Source organism: Perca fluviatilis, chromosome 16, assembly GCF_010015445.1.
Source record: "Perca fluviatilis chromosome 16, GENO_Pfluv_1.0, whole genome shotgun sequence".
Lineage (NCBI taxonomy): Eukaryota > Metazoa > Chordata > Actinopteri > Perciformes > Percidae > Perca > Perca fluviatilis.
Window position 1 is genome coordinate 35,458,749 of NC_053127.1, and position 24,565 is coordinate 35,483,313.

Sequence of the window (24,565 nt, forward strand, 5' to 3'; positions counted from 1 at the left end):
TCCTACCCCTCCTTTTTCTTATCTTAGAGGGGCCCAGCATCTCAGCCAGGTTTTTATGGAGGTTATTTATGGTCAGAATCCACCTATATTGGACCTGGTATAACTTTGTAATAAACCTCCCCAATTATACATGGGTGAAAATAACCTAAGATGCTTTAATAAGCCTGCCACTTTCCTATTTCTATCTTTACTACATTTATGACATAAACCCACAGATAATTACTGCATGGCCTGAACACAACAAGTGCCAGGTAGTCATAATTCATGGGCAGGCAAAAGCATTCTAAGGCCTACAATGTTTTATAAGCAATGGTACATCTTGCTATATGTAACCTATACAATATACCCTATTGACATTACAAGATACTTCAATAGGTAAATAATAAAATCTTACCCCATTAAGCATGTTCAAACTTTCATCCAACTCTGCAAAAGAGTTGATCTAGTTTGCTTCGTTCTCCATTGCTTTTGAGTAATAAATTTGTCAAGGCGCAGTTACACGCTCTAGTCTCCTCACTATTCGGGGAGCAAGTAAAGATGATTGCTTGATGTGTGTAAGCTATTGTCCTATGTGTGGTTATCAGCTCCACCTCCTCTTCCGGTGGTAAGGCCCTGGCCCATCAGAGTTTCGATTCTTCAAGGTCAGGTGCCCTCCTCTGTATCTTATCTTTAAACGGCTTGATCAAGAGCCTTATATTTTCTGCTCTTGCATTTTCGCTGAATCAATAGCAATGTTAGTTTCCAGCTCGCAAACCCAACAGCCATACAAGACAGCAAAGCCACAAGAGCATATAAACTTCCCCATAATGCATTACCCACCCATCCCATAACAGAGCCAACTGAGCCCGCAACAGTAGTTACTGTCACCTCTGCAGCCCTTTTTATGTTGGTAGGTAAAGACACCATAGAGTCCGTAAACACAGACAAAAACCTTTTATTTTGATAGCTTGATAAGTGATTCCAGTTCCTGGCAGCCACGATATCAACACATTGGCTGCAGAAAGTAAACCTAGCATTACCACTGCATTCAATCCCTGTTTTGGCCACTACCGGTTTCCTTGCTGTGGGCCTGGTTGCTCTATGGCCTTGCCAGACTATTTCATAGCACTGGATCCCACAGTGGACACAATGTCCAGGTATATAATTTTCCCATTTCAAAATGCCATTGGATCGTTCATCATCATTTCTACCCACATATTGGACTCCTCTAAAGTCGACGGACAGCAGAAATCGGTATCTGGGTCGGACCGTAACCATCTTGGGTGTGTCTCTTCCTAAGCTGCAGTTAAGAAATATGTACTGGGTATTTATAACCTTACAGTACTACTAGATCGTTAGGTAGCTGAAATTGAACTACCAGACAGATATTTCTGTGAACTTATCAAGGGACAGACTGTGAACTGTCCCGGATTTAGCAAGGTTTACCGAGATCCGCTGCAACTCTCAGTTCTTTTTAAATCAGGACTGAGGACCTATCTTTTTGATGTTTTTTCTTTACATAATCTATTTTATCTGCTTTTATATGTTTAACTGTTTTAACTGCTCTTTCACATTTCATGTAAAGCACTTTGGATTGCCTTGTTACTGGAATATGCTATATAAATAAAGCTGCCTTGCCTTACCCCCGTTCCCTGAAGCTTTGATTTAACGCCTGCTTCAGTCTTTGTGTAATCCGAGTATATCTAGACCTCGTCCCCGTCCTGACAAACAGGAGAGGAGTCGGTAACTTGTTTTGGTTTATAATCTACCAGTTTCCCCTGACCCAGTGCTTCATTCATATAAACCATTCTTGCTGTAAACCCACTTTTCCCACACCGTTCTAAGTACTACGTATCGCTCTGCCCATCTTTTTGACTGGGTATTATAGTTAGTAGACTAATCTGTCCCAGCGGAAATACTGAGCCTTCTTCAGGCTCCATGAGGCCGTCAGACAGCAGGCTATGCCACTGGCTTCCCGTACGTCTGTATCCAGACCCCGAGGAAGCTGTAGGCCAGCCGCCACTTGTCCTCCTGGCCTGGTCATGAAAGTCCCTGAAAGTCTCCACATCCTCCTGATTTTCCTCAGGAGATTCCTGTCCATTCAACCTGGGGGTACTATTCCTTCGGGGCGGTTTCGGGGGTTCCCATCCTCCTGAGCCCCTTAGGGGATCTGGATCTGGGTCACCTCCTCCTCCACCTCCTCCGGCTCTTCCCCCGGATCTACTGGCAGGCACATCCCTATACTGCCTTTCTACAGATCTATCTCTATGAATACAGCCTTCCCGGTAAAAATCATATCCTTGTTTATGATATGAATTTTTCCAGGGTCCCCCGATTCTTGGCATTGCCAGAACTTCAGGGCCTGTCATAGACTTCTCTACGCATCTTTTTTCTCCCCGCGAGACTGGGTACCAACCCGTTCCCTCCAATATAGGCTCCTCTTCCCAGTCCGAGTCGTACTCTCCCTGCCCCAAGTGCCTGGGATTGTACCGACCTGAATCAGTCTGGTATGTAGGTGCACTACACGGATATTGGTCAGGGTTGTACGGCCTATCTGGTATTGGCTTAACTGATCTCCCCAACCTGCCCCTAGGGGCTCTCTTGGGTATCGGTGGGTCAACAATGGTAACTGATTTCCTCATCTGCTGCCTTCCAGGGGGTCTCATTGTCTGAAGACCCCTCGGTTGCTTTCCAGATGTAAACAATATGCCCCTAGGTCCTGGTGTGGGAGAAGTAGAAACTGGTACTGCCCGCATCAGGGTTTTTTTTTTTTTTTTTTTTTTTTTTTTAAACCTCTGCGTTCAGTCCTGACTCCCACTTCCCGACCTCTCTCTAGGGGTACTTTTACATATATACACCTGTCATACGGGTCATATGCATCTCCATAGCCTATCCCCTCTGCAGAGGTCAGACAATGCAGCGCATGAAAGTTTCCTTTCTTACACACCGGTCTAGCCTGTATCTCTGTGGGGTACTCCCTGCCTGTCCAGACTACTAGCTGTTGTTCATAGTCCGGTAGAGGCTCCCTCCTCATATGCGATTTAAGGCATTCTGAGGCAAGCACGTATGTGCCACTATTCTGAGGGCACCCCTCTGGCCCCCTCAGCATGTGCACTACGGCCCTGTGCCCAGCTTCCCCATCTCCGGTTTCGCTGAGTATCTCCCTCCCTTGGCTTCCTGAAGCCGAGGAACCCCCAGATAGCTCTACGGCCCCTCTGGGGTAACTTTGGCTGTTCTGACTCAATCTGTCTGAACAACCATGCTGTTTTCCTGGGGCTCCAGTCCGCTGGCTTGGGCCGACCCCGCCTGCGTCTCTGGAGCTCCCTGGAATGTACACAGTTACTAACTTTGCCGGACAGTACGACCGGGGCTCATGTCTGACGAAAGGATCAGGGTAGATAGGGCCCAGATCTACCAGGGCTCACTCTATCATTTCCTTCTCACTTTCAGAAGAAGCACACCACCCATTCGTACCTCCGGTACTCCCTCAGCATTCTGGCCAGAGCACTCACCCAAGCCTGCATCGGGTACTGGAATAACCCTGTGCCAAACAGGTTAATCACCCTGTAAGGGTGTCTAGCTAATGCTACACTATTACAGAGTATTCTGTAAACGTAAACTTCATCCTCTGTGTCATAGAATTCTGACGCTAGCCTAGTCTGGTCTGACTTTATGCTAAAACAGCAGTGTACTACTTCCCCGTATGTACCACTTTTTGTAGTGCTGTGCGCCTGACGGACTACAGTGCCATCAGGTAATGCCTGCACTGGTACCCATTCACATCATTGCTTAAGTGCTAATGCCTCACCTCCCCCATGGTTCAGCGCCCTATTCGCTGGGTTGAACCATGAAATTGGTTCTAGCTGATTGGGCCACAGGTCACAGTCTTGGATCCATCCACTGTGGTATCTGACTGACCCTGGCCCCATGTCTACTAGGTTTTCCGATAGCCTAGCGGCGCCGCTTACGACTGGAGGGTTTTCCTCCGCGTCGGTTTCCGAGGTAGATTGTGCGCCAGGCTCTGCAGTTGCCATGGCTCGAGGGGATTTAATAGATACTTTGCTCTCATGGATTTCTCGTTCAACCAAAGTTCCTCTACACTCCTTACCCCTCCTATTTTATATCTAGACGAACTTTCGCGTTGCTTTCAGTTTGGTTTACCTACTTCACCTAACCTATTTAGTAATGGATAGGACTTAGTCCTCAGTATCCCCACTACTTAGGAGATTCCTCTCACTAAGAGCCGGTACGTAGAGATCCGGGTGTGCCTATTTTTCCTAAAAGGCTGTAGCTCCTCTATTTACCCCCACCCAGTGACGTAAATAGATTTGCGCGGCGCGCTACTTTGAACTCTAGAGTATAAAACGTTGAACTCGGGATGTCTTCTCCCTAAAGTTCGACCCTCTAAGACCGTTATTAGGCTGTATTTGGTTTGCTAAGAATTAATCCGTTTTGACTCTTCTAGTTAATCGGAATTTAACTTTACGTTACGGCGCTTAATTCGTTGCCCCTTAGCACTAAAACTGTCCCATTCAATTTAAAGAATAAAAAATAAAACTATTTCATTTATTTTTTACACATCGACAATGGTCCCATCTAATGTGGTCCCATAACAGAACAAATAAAAAATAAAACTGTTTCATTTATTTTGTATGAATAGGAAATGATCCTTTAACAGGAAAGAACAGAAAATAAAACTATTTCATTTATTTTCAGTGCACAGAATAAAAAATAAAACTATTCCATTTATTTTTTATGCATAGGAAATGGTCCCATCCATGTGGTCCCATAACAGGAAAGAACAGAAAATAAAACTATTTCATTTATTTTCAGTGCATGAAATAAAAAATAAAACTATTTCATTTATTTTTTATGCCTAGAAAATGGACCCATTGGTCCCATCTGGGGTGTCATGTCGACCGGTGTGGCAGTTCGCTGAGGCGTCGCGTCGCTCGCTGTGGCCGAGCCAACCCCTTTTTATCGCCTTCCCCTCAGCAAACCCCCGGCCCTACTAGTGCCCTCTTTTGCCGTACGGACGAACGCCAGTTGCCCGTCAGCGGGGCGGATGTTTTGACCTATACTAAAAAGGAGTTGCTTTTGAAGCTTCCCTGATTAATTTTAGTTTATAGAGACACACACACTCTCCGTCTAAGGAGAAGCCCTCGCCCGGATCAGGGAACCCGAAGGCGAGACAAGAGGTTAGATTCACACTACACCAGACGTCCCCAAAAACACGGGCTCTTATCCCCCTGTATATGACAAGCACTGCCCGAGGGGATCTTTAAAACCAATGATTTTTCTTTAGTACTCACGGTCTCAGCCGTCCTCCCAGGGTCACGGAGGTCCCTTCCTTCTCAAGGACGCCCGCCTTGCCCTTCTTGGTCGCCGGACTGAGAGAGGGGGATGCTCAGAGGCTCTGACCAGGCCGGGCGGATAGGGAAATGCACTCCCACTAGGAGATAACAGGAGGTCTGCGTGTCCAAGTCGATCCCCGCCGGGAGGCAACTCTCCACGGGCGGTTAAAGAGGAGTCGCTAACCCCCGTAAGGGGGGAAACCCCACCTGCTTGACAGCGGGCGGTACGATCCCAGAGAAAATAAAGAACTGGCAAAAGTTGGCTCCCCTAGTCTAAAATCAGACTCAGGTGGTTTTTATTATTTTGTGACAAAAGCAGAAATTAAAAGCAAGTGGTCCTTTACAAAATAAAACAAAAAATACAAATAAAGATAAAGCCTCCGCTCTAACAGAGGTATTTAAGGCTGCTTCTCTTTTCCTCCTGGCCCTGTCTCTCCCACACTCATAAACGAGCAGGTAATCTCCTTCTTCGATGTCGAAGAGGGTAAATAAATCTTCCCCACAACGCAACGAAGAGAGCGTCTGGGTAAAAACTAAGAGAGAAGAGCACTTTTTTGGCCTCTGTATAACAGAGGTATTCGAAGCCGCTTCTCAGAGATAGTCTTTTTTCTTTTTTTTCCTCCCTCACTCAGCGAGTGCAAGGGAACCCCTCTCCAGCTGGGAGAGTGATAATGAATCTTCCCCAAAACACAGAAAGTGCAAGGGTAGATGGAGAAGGCTTCATGGTATCCCGATGCCACGTAAAGCACTCGGTAAAAGAGCCCGAAGGAAGCCCAAAAGGGACCCAAAAGAGGGGCTCACCCGAAAGGGGCCTCTACTCGGCAAAAACACTCATATTTATACACAAAAAACATTTTACTCCTCCCAAAGTTATCAAAAGGGACGTACTATATGTACTTCCCTATCCTTGTAAGGTAATGTAGGAAACACTTCACAAATTACGTTACAGTAATGAACTTCATGAACTCTACAGCTCGTGTGCTGTGTATGGCCACACACGTACCTTCAAGACGCACACACACACAGCTGCATGCACCCATCAAGGCTGCAGCTCCTGCCTGTGCCCTTCTTATCTGTCTAGGTACTTTCCTACACCTTACAGTTTCTTAAAGAAAGCTCTTTCTGTCCTAAAATGCAAAAACAGATCAGTATGTAAGCAAAAGACAGATTTAATATATAAGCAAGATATATGTTATTTTTTGGGGGGGGGGTTTCAACACACACACTCTAAGCAATGATATAGTTTGCTTTTCAAAACACATCTATCTAAGTGATTATATGGTTATCTTGTTAATACTGACAACGCTATATATGATGTAAAGCAAGAAATGACATGGATTCTGATATTTCTTTGTTTTTGAGTTTTCATCTGGCCTTGCGGACAACAACAGTAGTCTTTTTAGGGTTAGGGTTAGGGTTAATTTCGCTTCCGTGAACCGGTCCTACGAGAAACCAGTGCATGCAAAAGGTATGTATTGAATGTAAACAAACCGGCATTGGGGGAATACACATGCTATCTCGCCTGCAGTCGGAATGGAAGGGGTTTGATGCAAATTAGCGACAGTCGGCGTTAAGGGGTTAATTTTACCATTTTGTAAAGAATTTTACCATAAATGCCTGTTGTCGCTAATTTGCATCATACCTAAATTTATATCTATTCTATATGCTATAGACAAATTAACAATCTCAACTTAATTTAGCATAAGCTTGGAGCCAGAAACTGCTAATAAAACATAGACAATACATTTTTTTATATAATTGTGAATGAATTGAGGCATCACGGGGATAACCGGCAGCCGCGAACTGTGCTGCAATGTAACCCTATAGGACAAATGTGCACCGTTATGTTGTTATCACCATTGACATGTTCAGATTGTTATTATACCAAATACCAAAGTCACCTTTAAATTAAACAAATTAGTTTTATTTTTCAGCAGAATTATTTTTTTCTTACTGAAGTAAAACTTAATTTTTCACAAGATTTCTGTAACATAAGTAATATATCTTGTATGTCATCCTCTAAAGCAGTGTTTCTCAAATCGGGGTATGTGTCCCCCTAGAGGACTGCAGGGGGTACGTGACATTTTTTGCTAAATGTTTTGCAGTTCCAAGGCTGTAGTTACTTCTACTGTCTTTTTTTTCGCTTTTTTCAAAGTTTTCAACGTTGTTTTTGAAGTTTGTCACCTTTTTCTGAAGGTTTTGTCATTTGTTTTGACCTATTCTTGCCTTTCTTCCATACTTTACTCTTTTTTTCTTCAAAGTTTTGATCTCTTTTCAAAGTTGTTTTCAGTTGTTTTCAAAGTTTTTATCACTTTTGTCGCCCTAGTGTTGCCTGCCTTCTTTCTACTGCTTTTTTCCGGTTTTTATTACTATTTTCGACCTATTCATGTATGGAGCTAAAAGAGTCTCAATAAAGATAAATGCACACACTACATTCACATATGCACACACAGGATTCCTACATGCACACACGATTCATAAATACACACACAGGATACACAAATGCGCACAAAATTCACAAATACACACACAAAATTTAAAAAGCACAGAAGATTCATAAATGCATACAAAATTCATAAATGCACACACAATTCAGAAATGCAAACACAATTTACAAATGCACACAAGATTCAGAAATGCACAGGACAAGATTCAGAAATGTATTTCTGATGCACACACAAATATATCTTGATTTACAAACTCCTTGCGGTCTGTGAACTTCACTGCATTTGTGTGTGAATTTTGAGACTGCCCTGACGTGGCTCGACATACAAATGCCTTTTTTTAAACAGGGAATGATCTGCAACCAATCAGATATCTCCCTTGTTTTAGCCAATCACAAGAACGCACCCCACGTGGCATACATCACGATTTGGGAGGTGCCTGAGCCCGTCCACCATTTTGCATACCTACACTATCGGTAACCAGGGGCAACCATAGACTGTATAGGGGGCAACAGTGTGAACGCTGCATTTCAAAACACTTGACGAAATGGATGTGGAACTGTGAACTGGGCTGTTTAATTTGTTTTGTTGAGATGGAGAAAGTGAATCAGGGTCAGTCTGCTTGCAGGAGGAGAATATTCCGTCGGCAACTTTGGCCACAACGTGCGAAGGTAGGTAACGTTACCGACACTGATAGGCTATCATTTTCTTTTATTCATCCCATGTCAATAAATTAAAAACTTTTCAAACTTTCATGTTTGTACTTTGTAGTTGTCATAACACTTACTGGTAAGGAGAATTGCATTAATTAATCTTAATTACATTAAGTTACAGTAGCTAACAGTTTACATTAGCTAGCTTGTAGTTTACTGCATGTATGTAACATTAGCTCATTGTCCATTAGCTTCTAGCTTTCAAACAAATGCAGTGCAAAATATGATCAGCAACTACAACAAGGTAAACGCTACCAGCTAATGGAGGTTGCCATAGGCAGTATGATATGCAGTAAACTGCAAGTGAGAAAGGTTAAATAGTACTGTAAACGCACAAGCTACAATGCTACAACCAACATAAGAGCTAGGTGTAGCTAAGTGTGTTAAATGGTCAACAGTTGTCAGTTAAGACCATGATAAATAAACTACACCACTACACAGTTACATGAAGTACCTTCATGTTACAGTATGCTTAAATATACTTGTGATACAATTCTGATCTTACCAGGACAGGTTGGATAACTAGACTAACCTAAAGCTTTCTCCTTGTCTGCAGTCTGGAAGCAACACCATCATCGGCAGCTGAGTCTGGTCACCACTTCATGTTGAATATACTTGTGTACAGTATATAGTCATGTTTGAATAAATGTTATAATAAAGATACACGTTTCGTTAATGTCTTTTAAGAGCTTGTATACCTAACTAGTTATTAAAACAGGTAGCATCTGAGTATAATTATTCAGCTAGAAGTTTCCTGTGTCCAGGTCACAATTTGAGGGAAAGATAGACATTGAAAAACTGTTTACATTATATATATATATACGCCCAACAACTTAAAGACACAGACAAATCAGTTAATTTGATGCATTTATTTTTTGAATGGCAATCTCTAATATAGCAAATAATCTATTCAACATCTTTCCTTGGCCTCTGCCTCCCTGCTTGTCTTTTGCTTTCCCTCTCCTCATCCCCTTCTGGTGTTGCTAGTGTGACGGTCCTTTGTGCGTCAGTCTCACTATGTTGTGTATGTGGAGCTGCATCTGCACATGGGGAAACCAAGCTGAATCAGGATAGGCATGTCGACATCACGGACAGAGACATAAACAGCCCACAGCAGTTATCAGGAGTTCTGCTTTTTTTATTAAACTTATTCAACTGTGATCGTATAGTGGAATGGTTATTTTTAACAAAAGTATAGTGAGACATGTTTTACAATACTTTGTCTATTTCACAGTAAAATAGAATAAATTAAATCCTCAGCTTCTAAGGCATTTCTGCTGTATAAAAATACAGTATATGAAACAGTACAGTGTCTTCAACACCGGAATATAGCTCTTATAGTATAAAATATAGTAACATTATACATTTGTCACATAACAAAAGTCAACATCAAATTCAATAACAGTTACCTGCACATGGGGAAACCAAGCTGAATCAGGATAGGCATGTCGACATCACGGACAGAGACATAAACAGCCCTACACAACGCACAGTAAGTCAGACGGAGGAATAGCATTAGAAGCCATGCAAAATAAGCTACATTTAGCATTCAGCTCTGAGCCTAAAACTAATAACTCACTCGACGCCAAACAAACGGCATTCATCTCTAAATTACATCACAACAAAAAATACAGTAAAATAAAACATTGTGTTGTGGGTTTTAAAGCATTTTGCCTAATATTGTCTCTGCAGCGTTTTAACATGCGACTTACCACAGCAGTTATCAGGAGTTCTGCTGTGGATTACCCATAATTCATTACTTTTAGCGCCACGGCGCAATGTGAAAGTGACGCTGGTAGACGGCGCTGTCCCCATTTAAGCAGCAATTTAACAGAACCTCTATACAACCCATTACACTAGTGCAGCCTCCGTTTGTTCTTTAGTCCCTGTTAAAAGACAGCAGCAAACACAAGACAAATGTTTACCGTTATGAATGCTATAACGTAACGTTACGGAACGTTATAATCTTTACATGGGAAACTACGTATACATTTTAGCTTCCATTTAACGTTGCTAGTGAAGTAAACAAGGTGCAGCTTTACTTCCCATCCTGCAGCTACAACTGATAAACACACATTTCTATATCACTGCTAACGTTATGCATATACAGTAACGGCTTATAAAAAGAGATGAAAATGCCACCAGACATTAAACTTTTTGAGAGATTTTAAGAGAACTTACCCGAATGAATATGCAGAGAACACACTCTCATTGACTGGGATATTAGGTCGAAAGTAAAGTCCTTTCTTCTAATTGCAGCCACCCGATAAATCCGACGTCTCTAGAATAAAGACCTCCGCAACCAACATAAACAATGAACGTGCAGTTCAAAATGGCGGAAGGGGGATCTCTGGGGGCGGGGCGCTGTGCCGTGACGACATCTCCTCATTCTCAATTGGCTTATAAGTAAACAATCCCCCACGTGGGGTGCGTTCTTGTGATTGGCTAAAGCAAGGGAGATATCTGATTGGTTGCAGATCATTCCCTGTTTAAAAAAAGGCATTTGTGCAGTTCACAGACCGCAAGCAGTTTGTAAATCAAGATATATTTGTGTGTGCATCAGAAATACATTTCTGAATCTTGTCCTGTGCATTTCTGAATCTTGTGTACATTTGTAAATTTTGTTTGCATTTCTGAATTTTGTATGCATTTGTGAATCTTCTGTGCTTTTTAAATTTTGTGTGTATTTGTCAATTTTGTACGCATTTGTGTATCCTGTGTGTGTATTTATGAATCATGTGTGTGCATGTATGAATCCTATGTGTGCATATGTGAATGTAGTGTGTGCATTTATCTTTATTGAGACTCTTTTAGCTCCATATTCATGCCTTACTTCCTTATTTCTACTGTCTTATTCCAAGGTTATGTCGTTTTTCTCACCTTTTTTCATCAGCATTTAAATGTTTTCCAGGTACAAGGCTGTTGTTTAGTAAATCTATCGCTGACATCACTGTATTCTTCCTCTTTATATAGACTTTTTTTTTCTACCAAAAATTATTTGCACTAGTACATAGCTTAAAAAAACTGTTCAAAGGGGGTACATTATTGAAAAAAGCTTGAGAACCACTGCACAAGGATTGATACTAGAAGTCTGATGTTTATTTGTTGTTGTCTTGGTGCCCTTAAACAGAATTCCTGTGGTTATTTGCTGCACTGAAACATGTTTTTGGCCATATTTGGTCAACAAAGAAAACAGATCAAAGTAGAAAACAAGCATTCTAAATGTTTGACAGCAATTCCTGCTAATTCACTATGACTCAGGAAGATTTTGCAGTTTCTCTGTCCTGGGGCCTCATTTATAAAACTGTGTGTAGATTCTATTCTGAAAGATTTTGTGCGCAAAAAAGTCAGAATTTTTGTACGCAAAAACAATATTCTGATTTTATAACACCTTGCGGCGCACACTTCTCGTTATAAATACGGACGTGTGTTACCTTATGTGGTCGTGCACGAGCCTCACGCTCCTCCCAAGGTCGTCCCATATTTGTCTTAATAAGGTCCATGTTAATCAATCAATGAATATTCCAGCCTTGAAAGGAGCCCTTGATCACCAATCACGAAATGGAAAAATGGGGAAGAAACACGATTCAGTGATTGTGAGATCGATGTGCTCCTAACAGAGGTAGAACATCAAAACAAAATCCGGTTTGGAAGCCTTAACTCTTGTGTAGTGTTCATATTTTTGTTACACAGCCTTAATACTTAACAGATTTAGCTCAATTACCAATGATAAATACATAATTTATGGTTCATATTTGCCATTTACCCCTGTGAGATCAAATATGATCATTTTCATTTTTTGTGAGAAAGGAAATTCAAATTTTAAAAAGGTAAAAAATAGAAACAAGATTTTGGATCATTATTGGTGCAAAACAGGTGAAAGTGCTTGAAATGTGACAATTTGGTAACTTGTATGGTAACTGTGTGGGAATAGCAGGTGCAGAAAGACAACATTCCCACAAACAGACACCTACAATCAGACACGACCACATAAAGACGCACACACACACACACACACAAACACACACATATATACATCAAACAAACAACACATTTCACGGGGAGAGGCAGGGGAGAGCAGCGGAGGAAAAGCGCATTTCCTCCGCTGCACGGTGTGGGAGGAGCCCCTGCCTCTCCCCGTTGCTGGCAGGCTCTCGCCGGGCGCCGCGACCGGCTCTGGGTCAGTTTAGCAAGAACGGGATTGTTGGGTTCAGGAAAACAAAAACTGGGTTAGGTTCGGAAAACGGGCATACCATCGGAGTTAACTAAAACGCAGTCTACAAAACCTTGGGAGCATTACGCACGATCACACGTGTGGTCAAACGTTTGCGGAAAACTGGGAACATTTTTATGCATGGAAATTCTTTATAAATCCGACTATTGCGAGGAATGTTGCAACGACAAATTTCACCCTGCTTCACGCAACTTTTTCTTGCGTAACAGGTTTTATAAATGAGGCTCCTGGACTTTGATAGTCTTGAACTATCAATTAACCTCACAGACAACAGGAGATTGCAGAACAAGACCAAGAAGATGTGTTTGATATCTGTGTGGATTAGCATAACAGAGTTACCATGATGTAACGATTGCTGTCTCTCTCTCTTTCTCTCTCTCTCTGCGCAGCTGAAGAAGAAGCAGGTTTACGTTGAGAAGGTGGAGAGGATGCAGCAGGCTCTAGCTCAGCTTCAGGCAGCCTGTGAGAAGAGAGAACAACTCGAGCATCGACTCCGTACTAGACTGGAGAGAGAGCTGGAGTCACTACGCATGCAGCAGGTAACACTCCAGACCTGTGCTAATTAATGATCAGATAGACGAGTGCAGATTTTGTGCGCAAAAAAGTCAGAATTTTCGTACTCAAAAACAATATTCTGATTTATAACACCTTGCGGCGCACACCGGTAAGCACTCTTCTCTTTATAAATACGGATGTGCGTTACCTTATGTGGTCGTGCACGAGCCTCACGCTCCTCCCATGGTCGTCCCATATTTGTCCTAATAAGGTCATGTTAATCAATCAATGAATATTCCAGCCTTGAAAGGAGCCCTTGATCACCAATCACGAAACGGAAAAATGGGGAAAAAACACGATTCAGTGTGTGTGAGATCGATGTGCTCCTAACATAGGTAGAACATCGAAACAAAATCCTGTTTGGAAGCCTTAAGCCTTGTGTAGTGTTCATATTTTTGTTACACAGCCTTAATACTTAACAGATTTAGCTAAATTACCAATGATAAAGACATAATTTATGGTTCATATTGGCCATTTACCCCTGTGAGATCAAATATGATGTAGGTGATGTAGTCTCACATCGCCAGCCCTATCTCCACAGCGCTGTGGAGTAAGGTCTGGCTCCACTACACACAGTGTTGTATAAAATACTAGAAAGCAAAGTATCATACTAGAAAAAGACTTTGGTAGAAGTGAAAGTTACCTTTTAGAATATTAATTAAGTAAAAGTCTTAAAGTATCTGATATATACTGTACTTAAGTATCAAAAGTAATTTTCTGATATTTAATATTCTTAAGTATTTGAAGTAAAAGTAAAAGTTTTTTTTTTTTAAAGCAAGCGGTTAGAACTTTTATTGTGGCTTTCTTATAGTAAAGCATAAAGCATATTCAGGGTTCCCATATCTTCTTAATCTCACTCATCAAATCAAAATCACATTCTTTTCTAGGACTTTTCAGACACAATTATCTTAAGTTCAAAGAACAAACAGCATATTTTTAGAGCTGACATCAATGTACAGAAACATTTCTTGCAACACGGGTGTATGTGACGTTATCTTCACCACTACCCTGTTCACAGAGTTCACCACTATCGTCGGGGTGGTCGCAGGGCTCAACATAAAAAAAATCCCCACTGGCCCCCGGGGCCAGTAGATCAGAGTTTTGCTGGCCTCTTCTACATTTTTACTGCCCCTGAAAGAAATATCATAGGTGTGATTGGAAAAGGACAAAAAAGCAGGAAAATATACGCCGCACCTATGCTTTAGAAAATGGTTCTAACCCAGCTAGCCACTGCCACTGGATGTTGTGCCATTAGCAGCAAAGCTAGACTAGGGGTCATCTACTACATTTTTCCAAGGGCTTTCTTACTAAATTAATGCTATATTTTTTACATTAGTAAGGAAACCCCTAAAAACATGGAAAATCCATAATGATAACTAGATAGGCTACTTAACTAGAAAATGATCTCAGATTAGTCCTGTATGCCTAATTTGAAATAAGACAATGTTGTTGCTAAATAATACATCAAGAATGAAGAACGCGTCATTCACGTGCATATTAAGTAGCCACATGTATTTGTTTTGGTCTTAAAATACCTCCATAGGTTTACCGCTCCAGCGGAGAGGATGGCTCGTTTAGACAGCAGCTACGTTTACAAGAGTTTGTCCAAAGTTCAAGATTGGTTGCAAATTAAGACAAACAGTTAGACTACAAACTGACATCTTTCATTTTAGCTCGTTTGTAAAGTCGCTATTTGCAGAGTAGAGCTGTGTTTGCACAGCGCGGTGGACGAGAGTGGACAGCGCAGACAGAGCAGACTGTAATATCGGTTTCTACGTGTTTCTGCCTGTAGAACAGGTACGTGGGTTATTGATAAGTATTGACTCTTTAACCATGGAGGTTTTATTGTAGGCTACCTACTTACAGTAACGAGTGTAGCGTTAGTTCATCTGCGCCATCGGCGGTAAATAATCCTCTGTAACGTTTCCAGTCAGTAGGCTACATGTGCTGCGTGAAATAACGCTAACACCGTGACTGTGGCTGCAACCAGCCCGACATACGTTTTACTGGGCCATCGGGCCATTGCTTATGTCGAGCCGCTTGGGTCTACGATAACGGGAGGTCCTCCAGTAGGTGCTCGGTTCCTGGCGGTTTCGCGGTTGTGCGCGTCCTCCTCCTTTAGCAACAAACAAGCGCGGAAATAGACCGTGCGGCGTGCGGAGTGTGCGTAATGCAATCTAGGAGCAGTGATTCGCCAAACCTCCCTTATTGCAGTCACACACATTTCTTCTAATTTTTTTTTTTAGTAACGAGTAACGAAGATGCTTAGTGGAAATATAATGGAGTAAAAGTATACATTTTATCTAGGAAATGTAGTGGAGTAAAAGTGAAAGTTGACATAAATTTTAATAGCGAAGTAAAGTACAGATACGTGAAATTTCTACTTAAGTACAGTAACGAAGTATTTGTACTCCGTTACATTACAACACTGACTACACATACATTCCAGTATAGGAGAAAAAACGCTCTGGGTTGTTTGCATTTCTTTAAACCAATCACAATCGTCTTGGGCAGTGCTAACCTCCAGACGCAGAGACAGGAACTATTCACCATTTCACACACACTGTGGCCAAGGCTGCCGTACGAGGTGGTACGTGCTCATCAGATAAACATTCATACAGCCATGACGCAGCATCGGAAGCAATTTGGGGTTCAGTGTCTTGCCCAAGGACACTTTGACATGGAACTGCAGGGCAAGGGATTGAACCACCGACCTACCGATTGATAGACGACTGTTCTACCACCTGAGGTACAGCCGCCCCGTGTGTGTATACAGTAGCATACATGAAAGCAAAACTACAAACATATGTAAACCATAATATCATTTTTAGAATACATGTGTGAACATGTGTGTTTTGTGTGTGTGTGTGTGTGTGTGTGTGTGTGTGTGTGTGTGTGTGTGTGTGTGTGTGTGTGTGTGTGTGTGTGTGTGTGAGATGGCTCTCCTTCCTTCTATTCTTTGCCCTTGTCCTCTTCCAACTGGTCCTCCTCTTCCTCCTCTGTTTCCTGAAATAGCTTATGGTTTTGGAGATTTGGTGTGTAGTTTTGCTCTTTGAATGAGAGGTTTAAAAAATTGTGTGACATAAAGATTTAGGGCCCTATCTTGCACTCAGCGACATTGCCTTTGTACACCGTGTGTATCATTCCTATTTTGCACCCGACGCACAGCGGACTTTTCCCTCAGACGCACGTCGGTAAATTAGGGAATGTATTTGCGCTCCCGGGGGCGGTTCAGCGAAAAGAGGAGGCGTGTTCCAGCGCAAATGTTACGTGGTGCTATTTTGCAGTTTCAGAAAACAATTCCGCCACTGACCAGGAAAAACCTGGTTTAAAGTCAGTGGTGCTAGTCTAAAGTCAGTAGCGCGTTATTCAGATGCTATTTTAGGGACGAATGCTTGGCCATAATGTAGCGTGTGCACAACGCGCATACACTTCTCTCATCTACAGCAGTTCACATTTTTGAAAACCATACATAATTACAAAGAAAAATATTACTGAAAATGCGCTTCAGGTGTTTGGATAGATCAGGAGCGCACTTTACAGTACAATCCTCAAAAAGTCCCAGCATTCTTTGTGGCTTGTTGTGTTTTACACAACACATCCATGAATCATGGATGTGTTGAGGACATAAATGAGGAAACATTAGAGGACTTAAGGAGACGTGATGTTGAACTACGGCGGGATTGGACACTCCGGCGGAATCTGGTCCGGGAGTAATGCGCGATGCGCTCCTGGTGGAGCGGGTGGACGGAGATGGAGTGGGGGGGAGGAGGAAGGGGCACAACAGGAGCAGGTGGTGCGTTTGGAGGCCTACGCTGCATGGCTGCAGCAATCCTCTCCAGACTTGAGGAGATGCGCCCGAGGGGCCGCAGCAACATCGCCGGCAAATCCGCCGTCATAATAGCAGTCCGCCACGGAACAAGCGCGCCTGCACTTAAAGGGAATGTGAGATGACGCTCTGATTGGTTATTTTCACGTTACGCCCAAACCACACCTAGCTACTTTTGAGATTGAACATGCCCCTGGTGAATATGTGTAGCATTTTGATTGCTTGTGTTTGGAAAAGGAAAGCAAGTCACTTCCTGTCAGATTTTTGTGTCTTAAGTAGAGAATTGTGTTTAGTGTTTTGAAAAGTGTTTTATGCAATTGGAAACTGAGTGAAAGGCTTATGGTTTTGGATATTTGGTGTGCTGTTTTGCTCTTTAAATGAGAGGTTTCAAAATCACAATCAATGATGATCAATTTATCTAACAACCAAATCATAATTTTAATACAATGGTGTCATGTGAGTCAACCAGTGTATTTGACTACGTCATTTTGTGTTTGTATAGCATTAAAGTTCAAGAAAGGATGGTTCTAAGAAAAGATTTTTAATTTAAATTTTCAAAGCAGATGCACTACCCTATAAAATCACCCCAGTAATTCAAGAATGATTAATTATTTCCAAACAGCCATTCATGTCATCTGGTAAAAATTCATATATTTTTTTATATCGCAGGAAAAATAATATTGCAATGTCAGTTTTAATCAACCCAGGGCCAGCGGTCGTTGTGGTGGCCTCGTGAATGTCCCCTGTGATGAATTCTCCTCCTTTGAAGTAAACTCAGCAGCCTCCATCCCATCATATTTGCAGTCATTTATTGCCCCCTAAAACCAACTGGCAGTTTTTTAAGAGAACTCCCAGAATTTTTATCCTCTCATGTTTTAAATTATTAAGTTGTTCTCTGTGGGGATTTTAACATCCATGTTGATGATTCCACTAATGTCCATGCTTCTGATTTTTTAAACATCACCACCTCTTTTAACTTTATGTGTGTGGACAAACACATAACCGTGTTCATACATTGGACCTTGTATTTACCCTGGCTGTAAATATAACTTCTGTGGACCTATTGGACATGACTGTATCGGATCACACATATAGTTTTTACCTGTGAATCACCTGTATTCAAAACTGTCTTTCCCCGCTTCTCGTGTGCTCGCATCCTTAATGAGCAAAGCATCTCAAAGTTCATTGTGTGCACTGTTTGATAGTTAAAGCCAACATTTGTCTGATAACTCTCACACCAATGATCTGGTCAATCATTTTAATTAATTTGCTTTTTGTCATTGAACAGTATGGCTCCTCTCAAGGTTAGATCTAAATCCTCAGAAAGAAAGCAACATTGGATGAATGACAATATCCGCACTTGAAAGAATGTCTGAAAGCTGAGCGCAGATGGAAAAAAGTCTAGTCTCCAAGTATATTATGATATTATGAAGGAGCAATTATTCCTTTACAACAATATGGTAAAGGATGCGAGGAAACAATATTTTTGAGAACTAATTTTTGCCAATAAACATAATCCTTGATTGACTGTCGATCAGCTGGTAAATCCAGCCCCTCCTTGTGCCCCAGTTGAAAGTGATGAGTGTGAAATATTTTCATCTTATTTTACTGACAAAGTGGAGTCAATTAAAGTGTCTATTACCCCCGATCCCTCATATCCTGATGTCCTTCACTAGCATCAACACAGTTTTAATCAGTTTTATCATATTACCATGGCTGAACATTTACAAACGGTATCACATATGTGTCTTCAAGCCCACTTGATGTGATACCCCCAAAGTTTTTACTAAAAGTAATGGAATCTCCTTGTTTGCTTCAGTTCCTTGTCAAATGGTTGTGTCCCTGATTATTTTAAAACTTCTTGTGTAGACCCACTGCTAAAAAAGCCTATTTATAATATATATATTATTTATATTAAAAATAAAATAGTATCCAAGCAGCTTCTCTCAGCACTAGAAAACAACAAGTTGTTTGAAGAGTTACAATCTGGTTTTCCAAAGCATCACAGCACTGAGACTGCCTTGCTTAAGGTCACTAACAACCTTTTAAATTGCTGATGATGGCATGTGCTCTATCCTTTTACTCCTGGACCTTTGCCACGATCAATCACAGCATCCTGTTAGACAGACTGAGGCATTGGGTGGGGATATCTGGTACAGCTTTAGAATAGTTCTCTTCTTAATGGTTAAATAGGAGGTTATGTGTCTCTGTGTATAACTATGTCTCTACATTTTCTGCTGATGTTGTACCGCAGGGGTCAGTTTTGGGACAAATTTTCTTTTCTTTATACATGGGCACATTATTCATAGACATGGTGTTTTTGCCTCCTGTTTTAGCCTCTCGACACTGGCTGCCAGTATGTTTTAGAATAGATTTTAAGATTTTACTGATCACTTTTAACAGTCCCATGGCATGAAAATTTGTCTTTATGAGGTTTTTTAACATTAATATGCGTTCCCCCAGCCTGCCTATGGTCCCCCAGTGGCAGGAAATGGCGATAGGTCTAAACCGAGCTCTGGGTATCCTGCTCTGCCTTTGAGAAAATGAAAGCTCAGATGGGCCGATCTGGAATCTTCTCCTTATGAGGTCATAAGGAGAGAGACATCATGGCTTTCAAACGAGCAAAGTGGCAGTTGGTCAAGGCCACACCCCCACCCTCCACCTTTCCCACCCCTCTCTCCTCCTCAATAGCTACAGACACAGAAATGGCACATACTAAGGAAAGCTCATTGTGGGACTAGCTCTAGTGGCTGTAATTCTGCACCAAGGCTGAATTTGGGGAAAAAGACTTCTGATACAGTATTAGGGGACCACTAAGGTCTATATAAAAGCATGCAAAGAGCACCATGTTGTGGGACCTTTAGGCTCTTCACGGCCTCGCACCTATGTATATTTCTGACCTCCTGGTACCGTACATGCCGGTACGTACTTTGAGATCCTCGGGCAGAGGTCTTTTGTCTGTTCCAGAGAGCCGGCTAAAAACTAAAGGGGACAGAGCGTTCTAAGTCAAGGCCCCGAGGCTCTGGAACCTACGAGAGGATATTAGGTCAGCTGAGTCAGTGATCTCCTTTAAGTCCCTTCTTAAAACATACTTTTATCGGAGAGATTATAATAATAATAATAAATTATTATTATTATTATTATTATTATTATTATTATATTGTGTTTTCTATTTTTGTAATTGGTGTTGTGTATTGCTCCACTACCCATGGGTGGGGGCGGGCAGAGAATCTAAACTCTACCCCCTCTCTCTCCCCTTTCCCACCTAGCTGTCCTGTCAAACATTAAAGGCAGAAAAGCCCCAAAAAATAATCTTTAAATGCCTACATTTGTAAGGTAGCATAGCTAACAAAATATTTAATTTTGAATCCACAAATGACAGAATTCTTCTCCTATGTTCTGTCTCCCTTGTTCTTTCTGCTTCCCCTCTTCTTGTCTCTTTCGACCCTCCCAGCGTCAGGGAGGCACTCAAAGCAGTGGTGTAGTCCCATCAGAGTACAACGCCACAGCGCTGATGGAGCACCTGAGGGAGAAGGAGGAGCGGATCCTGGCTCTGGAGGCCGACATGACCAAATGGGAGCAGAAGTATTTGGAGGAGAGCGTGATGAGGCAATTTGCCCTGGACGCCGCTGCCTCTGTCGCCACTCAGAGGTACATGTGCATGACAGTTATTAAAAATTCTATTCAGATCAATCTGCTCAATTTCATTGGCATTAATTGATTAAATTAAAGGGGTGATAGAATGCAAAACCGAATTCATAGTTGAATAATGACAGTTCGGTGGGTAAAAAGGACATACATAGAAGCTCAAAATCCCATTGACACCCCAAGTACCTCATAGCAGGCCGGGGTCTGTGAAGGAAGGCAGGCCAGCGGGCGAGGCAGCAACACAGGCAGCACCGGCGCTGAACTCCGACACACAGTCGGACAAAATTTGCAATTAGCCATCCATTTTCGTAAAGCGGCCCACATTTGAGCTTTACATAGTTGATTTCTCGCATAAAAAAGTTTCAGAAGTGAATTTTGTAATGGAATAGCCCGATAAACAATGTATAACTTTGCAGTGTCTGAAATATGAGAGTCTCCCATGTGTTTCTATGTAGTTTGCTCAAACCAATCAGCACGTAGCTCATTCAGAATATAAATGAGCATACCATATTTGGAAGAAAAGCTCTTGTTCCAAATAGAGCCATATTCACAGGGTAGTTAAGGGCCTAATAAAATAGCATTCGGGCAATTTTCAGCCCAACCAATGTTACATACCCTATTAGGAGACCTTAAGGAACAGTGTAAAATACCCTATATAATCATTCTATCACCCCTTTAAGGAGATTACAAATGCTATATATCACAAACAGTATGCAGTTGAAAAAAGCCTTCAACACAATCAATCATAAAATAATAACCAATAAACTGGAACGGTCTGGGATCAGGGGGTTAGTATTGCACTGTGTGAAAACTTACAAGAGACAATTTGTGAAGTTGGGGGACTATTTATCATCATGCTTGGACATTGCCTGTGGCGTCCCCCAGGGGTCAGTATTGGGTCCACAATTGTTTCTTCTTTAATAAATTATATTTGAAAGGTTTTAAAACTATTAAAATAAGTATTATTTGCAGATGATAAATAGTTTTTGTTCTAGGGGAAATTCAAAGGAGCTACTGGATACTATTACTTCAGAAATGTGCAAATTAAAAAGGCGGTTTAACCGAAACAAATTATCTTTAAACTTAACCAAAACTAAAATCATGTTATTAACTGTAAAAATAGTACTCAAGTAGAGATACAGGTAGATGGTGTCGACTAGAGCTCTGCGTGGGACTTCTTTCTTAATCCCACTCCCGCAGTGTTTGTGTTCTGCTCCCGCCCGTTCCTGCAGCTTGTGTGTCCGGTCCCGCCTGTACCGCAAAGATTAGATTGATTGTCGATAGATTGGCGATTGAGTTTGTGTCTACTCCCCTACCGCAGGGAAACTAGTTATTTTTTTTATTTTAAAGATTATGTTTTGGGCATTTTAGGCCTTTATTTTGACAGGACAGATGAAGACATGAAAGGGCAGAGAGAGGGGGACTGACATGCAGCAAAGGGCCACAGGCCAGAGTCGAACCCGGGCCTGTGTAGAGGAGTAGCTCTCTATATATGCACGCCCGCTCTACCAACTGAGCTATCTGGGCGCCCGGAAACTCGTTATTTTACTGTGTAGTAATAAACAGAGTGCGATTTTTCTATCGGGGATGCGTGGGATTCACACCTTATTGGTCTATATATCCCTGCCTCTGCTGACTTATTTTTATCCCCGGTGGAGACAAAATGTAGCCTATCCCCCCCTCAAAGTGATCAATGCTACTTCACCAATAGAATATAAATGATAAACCTAAAATAGAAGTAAAGTTAAACAAAGTAAAGCGCTGTAAAGTGAACACATTGCTAGTTGTATTTAGTTGCTACAGAGCTCCGGGATGCCAGCTACCAGCGGCAGTTGTTTAGCCGCCAATAGGTGACTGTGACCTGGCTACAGACAGCGCCAGATGACGGTCCTTTCAGGGGCCATGGAAGTTGAGTTTAGCCAGAAAATGTGAGCGTTATGCGGCGAGTTAAGTTTAGGCAAGATGACTAGTAAGTAAGTTTAGGAAAAAGATCGTGGTTAAAAAACTCCCGTGGAATGAGCGAGTGTTTCCTGGGTGAAAGTATTTTGTTTTTGTGAACTCAGCTCTCCAACTTAAAAGCGCTGTGTTTTATGTTGACACCATGTAGTGCTATTTCATTTGGAGATTATTTTCCAATGGATATTGATGTTCATAAATAAGTGTTTTGACATGGCTGCCGAGTGACACTATATCCACGGTGGTATTGAAAGGGGGATTTAATTCTTGCATGTTTTGTTTTGTCTGCTTTTTTCACAGATCGCACCCTGGTAATAAATATGCATACCTGTCGGTAATAAGCAGATAGGATAGATCCATAAGGATAGATCCATAATACCGTTTACAGAGAACACACAAGTTCACTATTCTTAAAGTTGAAAACATTCAAATTCAGTGATCTGGTTCATTTTCAAATAGCACGAATAATGTATAAATCAATAAACAACCTACTCCCTGGCAATATTCAAAAATATTTTTTTTAAACATCTGTATCTGTTAAAAACTTTGTAAGTTTTTTCTAAGTCTTTCTAAGTGAGTGAAACTGTGGAACAGTTTCACTCACTTAGAATCGCTAAGGCAATGTCCAAGCATGACCCAGTTTAAAAAAACTTACAAAACTATGGTTTTCACAAGGTACAGGGAGGAAGGAGTGTTTTCATCAGGTGTCTCACAGATTTTTTTATTTTTTATTTACATTATTTATTTCTATGGTGAATATATACATTTGTAAATATGTATGCTTTCTTTTTTGCAGTGTGTGCATATATACATATGTAGCAAATTGTAAAGAACGTGTTAAAGATAGGATATTATATAAATATGAAGCCATTCACAAGGATTATTGTTATAGTAGGGGAAAACGGGTGGGTAAGCTTTTGCTTCTTCCTATTCCTTTTCGGACAAGGTAAATTAATATTGTGTTTTTGTTATTATAGCTTTTATTGTGTTTTTTTTTTACATGTTCGAAATGAAGCATTTATTCATTCTCTGAGCCATTGTTTCAGACACTGATGCCTCTCATATGAGGTTCAAGATTCATGTATTGTTATTCTACAACAACAGAATGAAAGTTGTAGTCCCTTTATGCTAGATGAGAAAAAAAACAAGACAAAAGAATTTTAAAGGAGAACTCCGGGCAATTTTTACGTTAATCTTGATCGCTATATGTATATGAGTACTGTCGATAGCAAAAAAAACGAGCCGAATCGGTGCTAGCAACACGCAGCTGCTGCAGCTAATGCCGAGAGCTCCCACTCAGCTAAAACGGCAGTTATGGGGGCATAAGATAAAGAGTGTCTTTGTGCCTCTTAACGGACACAAAATGCAATTAAAATGTCTGTGCAACATGAACAGGGCCCTTACATGACAACAAGATGCGTTTAGCAACTTAGCCATTGTTTAAATTCACCTTCCCTCTTAGCTGCTAGCTGCCGTCTGGGATGAGTGAGTGTGTTCAGCCATGCTCCGGTAATAATCATCACGCAGCAGTTCCATGTGTATTTGTAGCATATATATCCATTTTGTGTGCTGTCGTTGGTGAATATGAGTCTCTGCAGTGGCGAAATGTGTGGTAGTTTCCTTAGCCAGGCTAGCAGCCCTGACCGGCATCCTTCTACTTCCTCCCCGCCTCCCTTGCCTGCCGCTGCCGAAAACAATCCACAGGCGCCCGCTGGTCTGGTGGATGTCCTCCAGAGGACAGTTCATGCTTTCACGGCGAAATATTGAGGTACTTGGAGTTCCATCACGGCTGGCAGCCCACAGTACTCCATACCCGCGCAAAGTCACCGGTTTTTGGGCTAATGGCCTACCAA

At 41.6% G+C, this 24,565-nt stretch overlaps 1 protein-coding gene across 8 annotated transcripts in view; it reads left to right on the plus strand.

The window, feature by feature from the left end:
- Positions 1–24,565, plus strand: part of amot (angiomotin) — a 139,973-nt gene that overhangs the window by 104,460 nt on the left and 10,948 nt on the right. For all 8 annotated transcript variants that reach the window (XM_039826463.1, XM_039826462.1, XM_039826469.1 and 5 more), the window contains 2 exons: positions 13,114–13,263; positions 20,563–20,759. In XM_039826463.1, the coding sequence (XP_039682397.1) occupies positions 13,114–13,263; positions 20,563–20,759 (347 nt within the window). The remainder of the gene's footprint in view (positions 1–13,113; positions 13,264–20,562; positions 20,760–24,565) is intronic.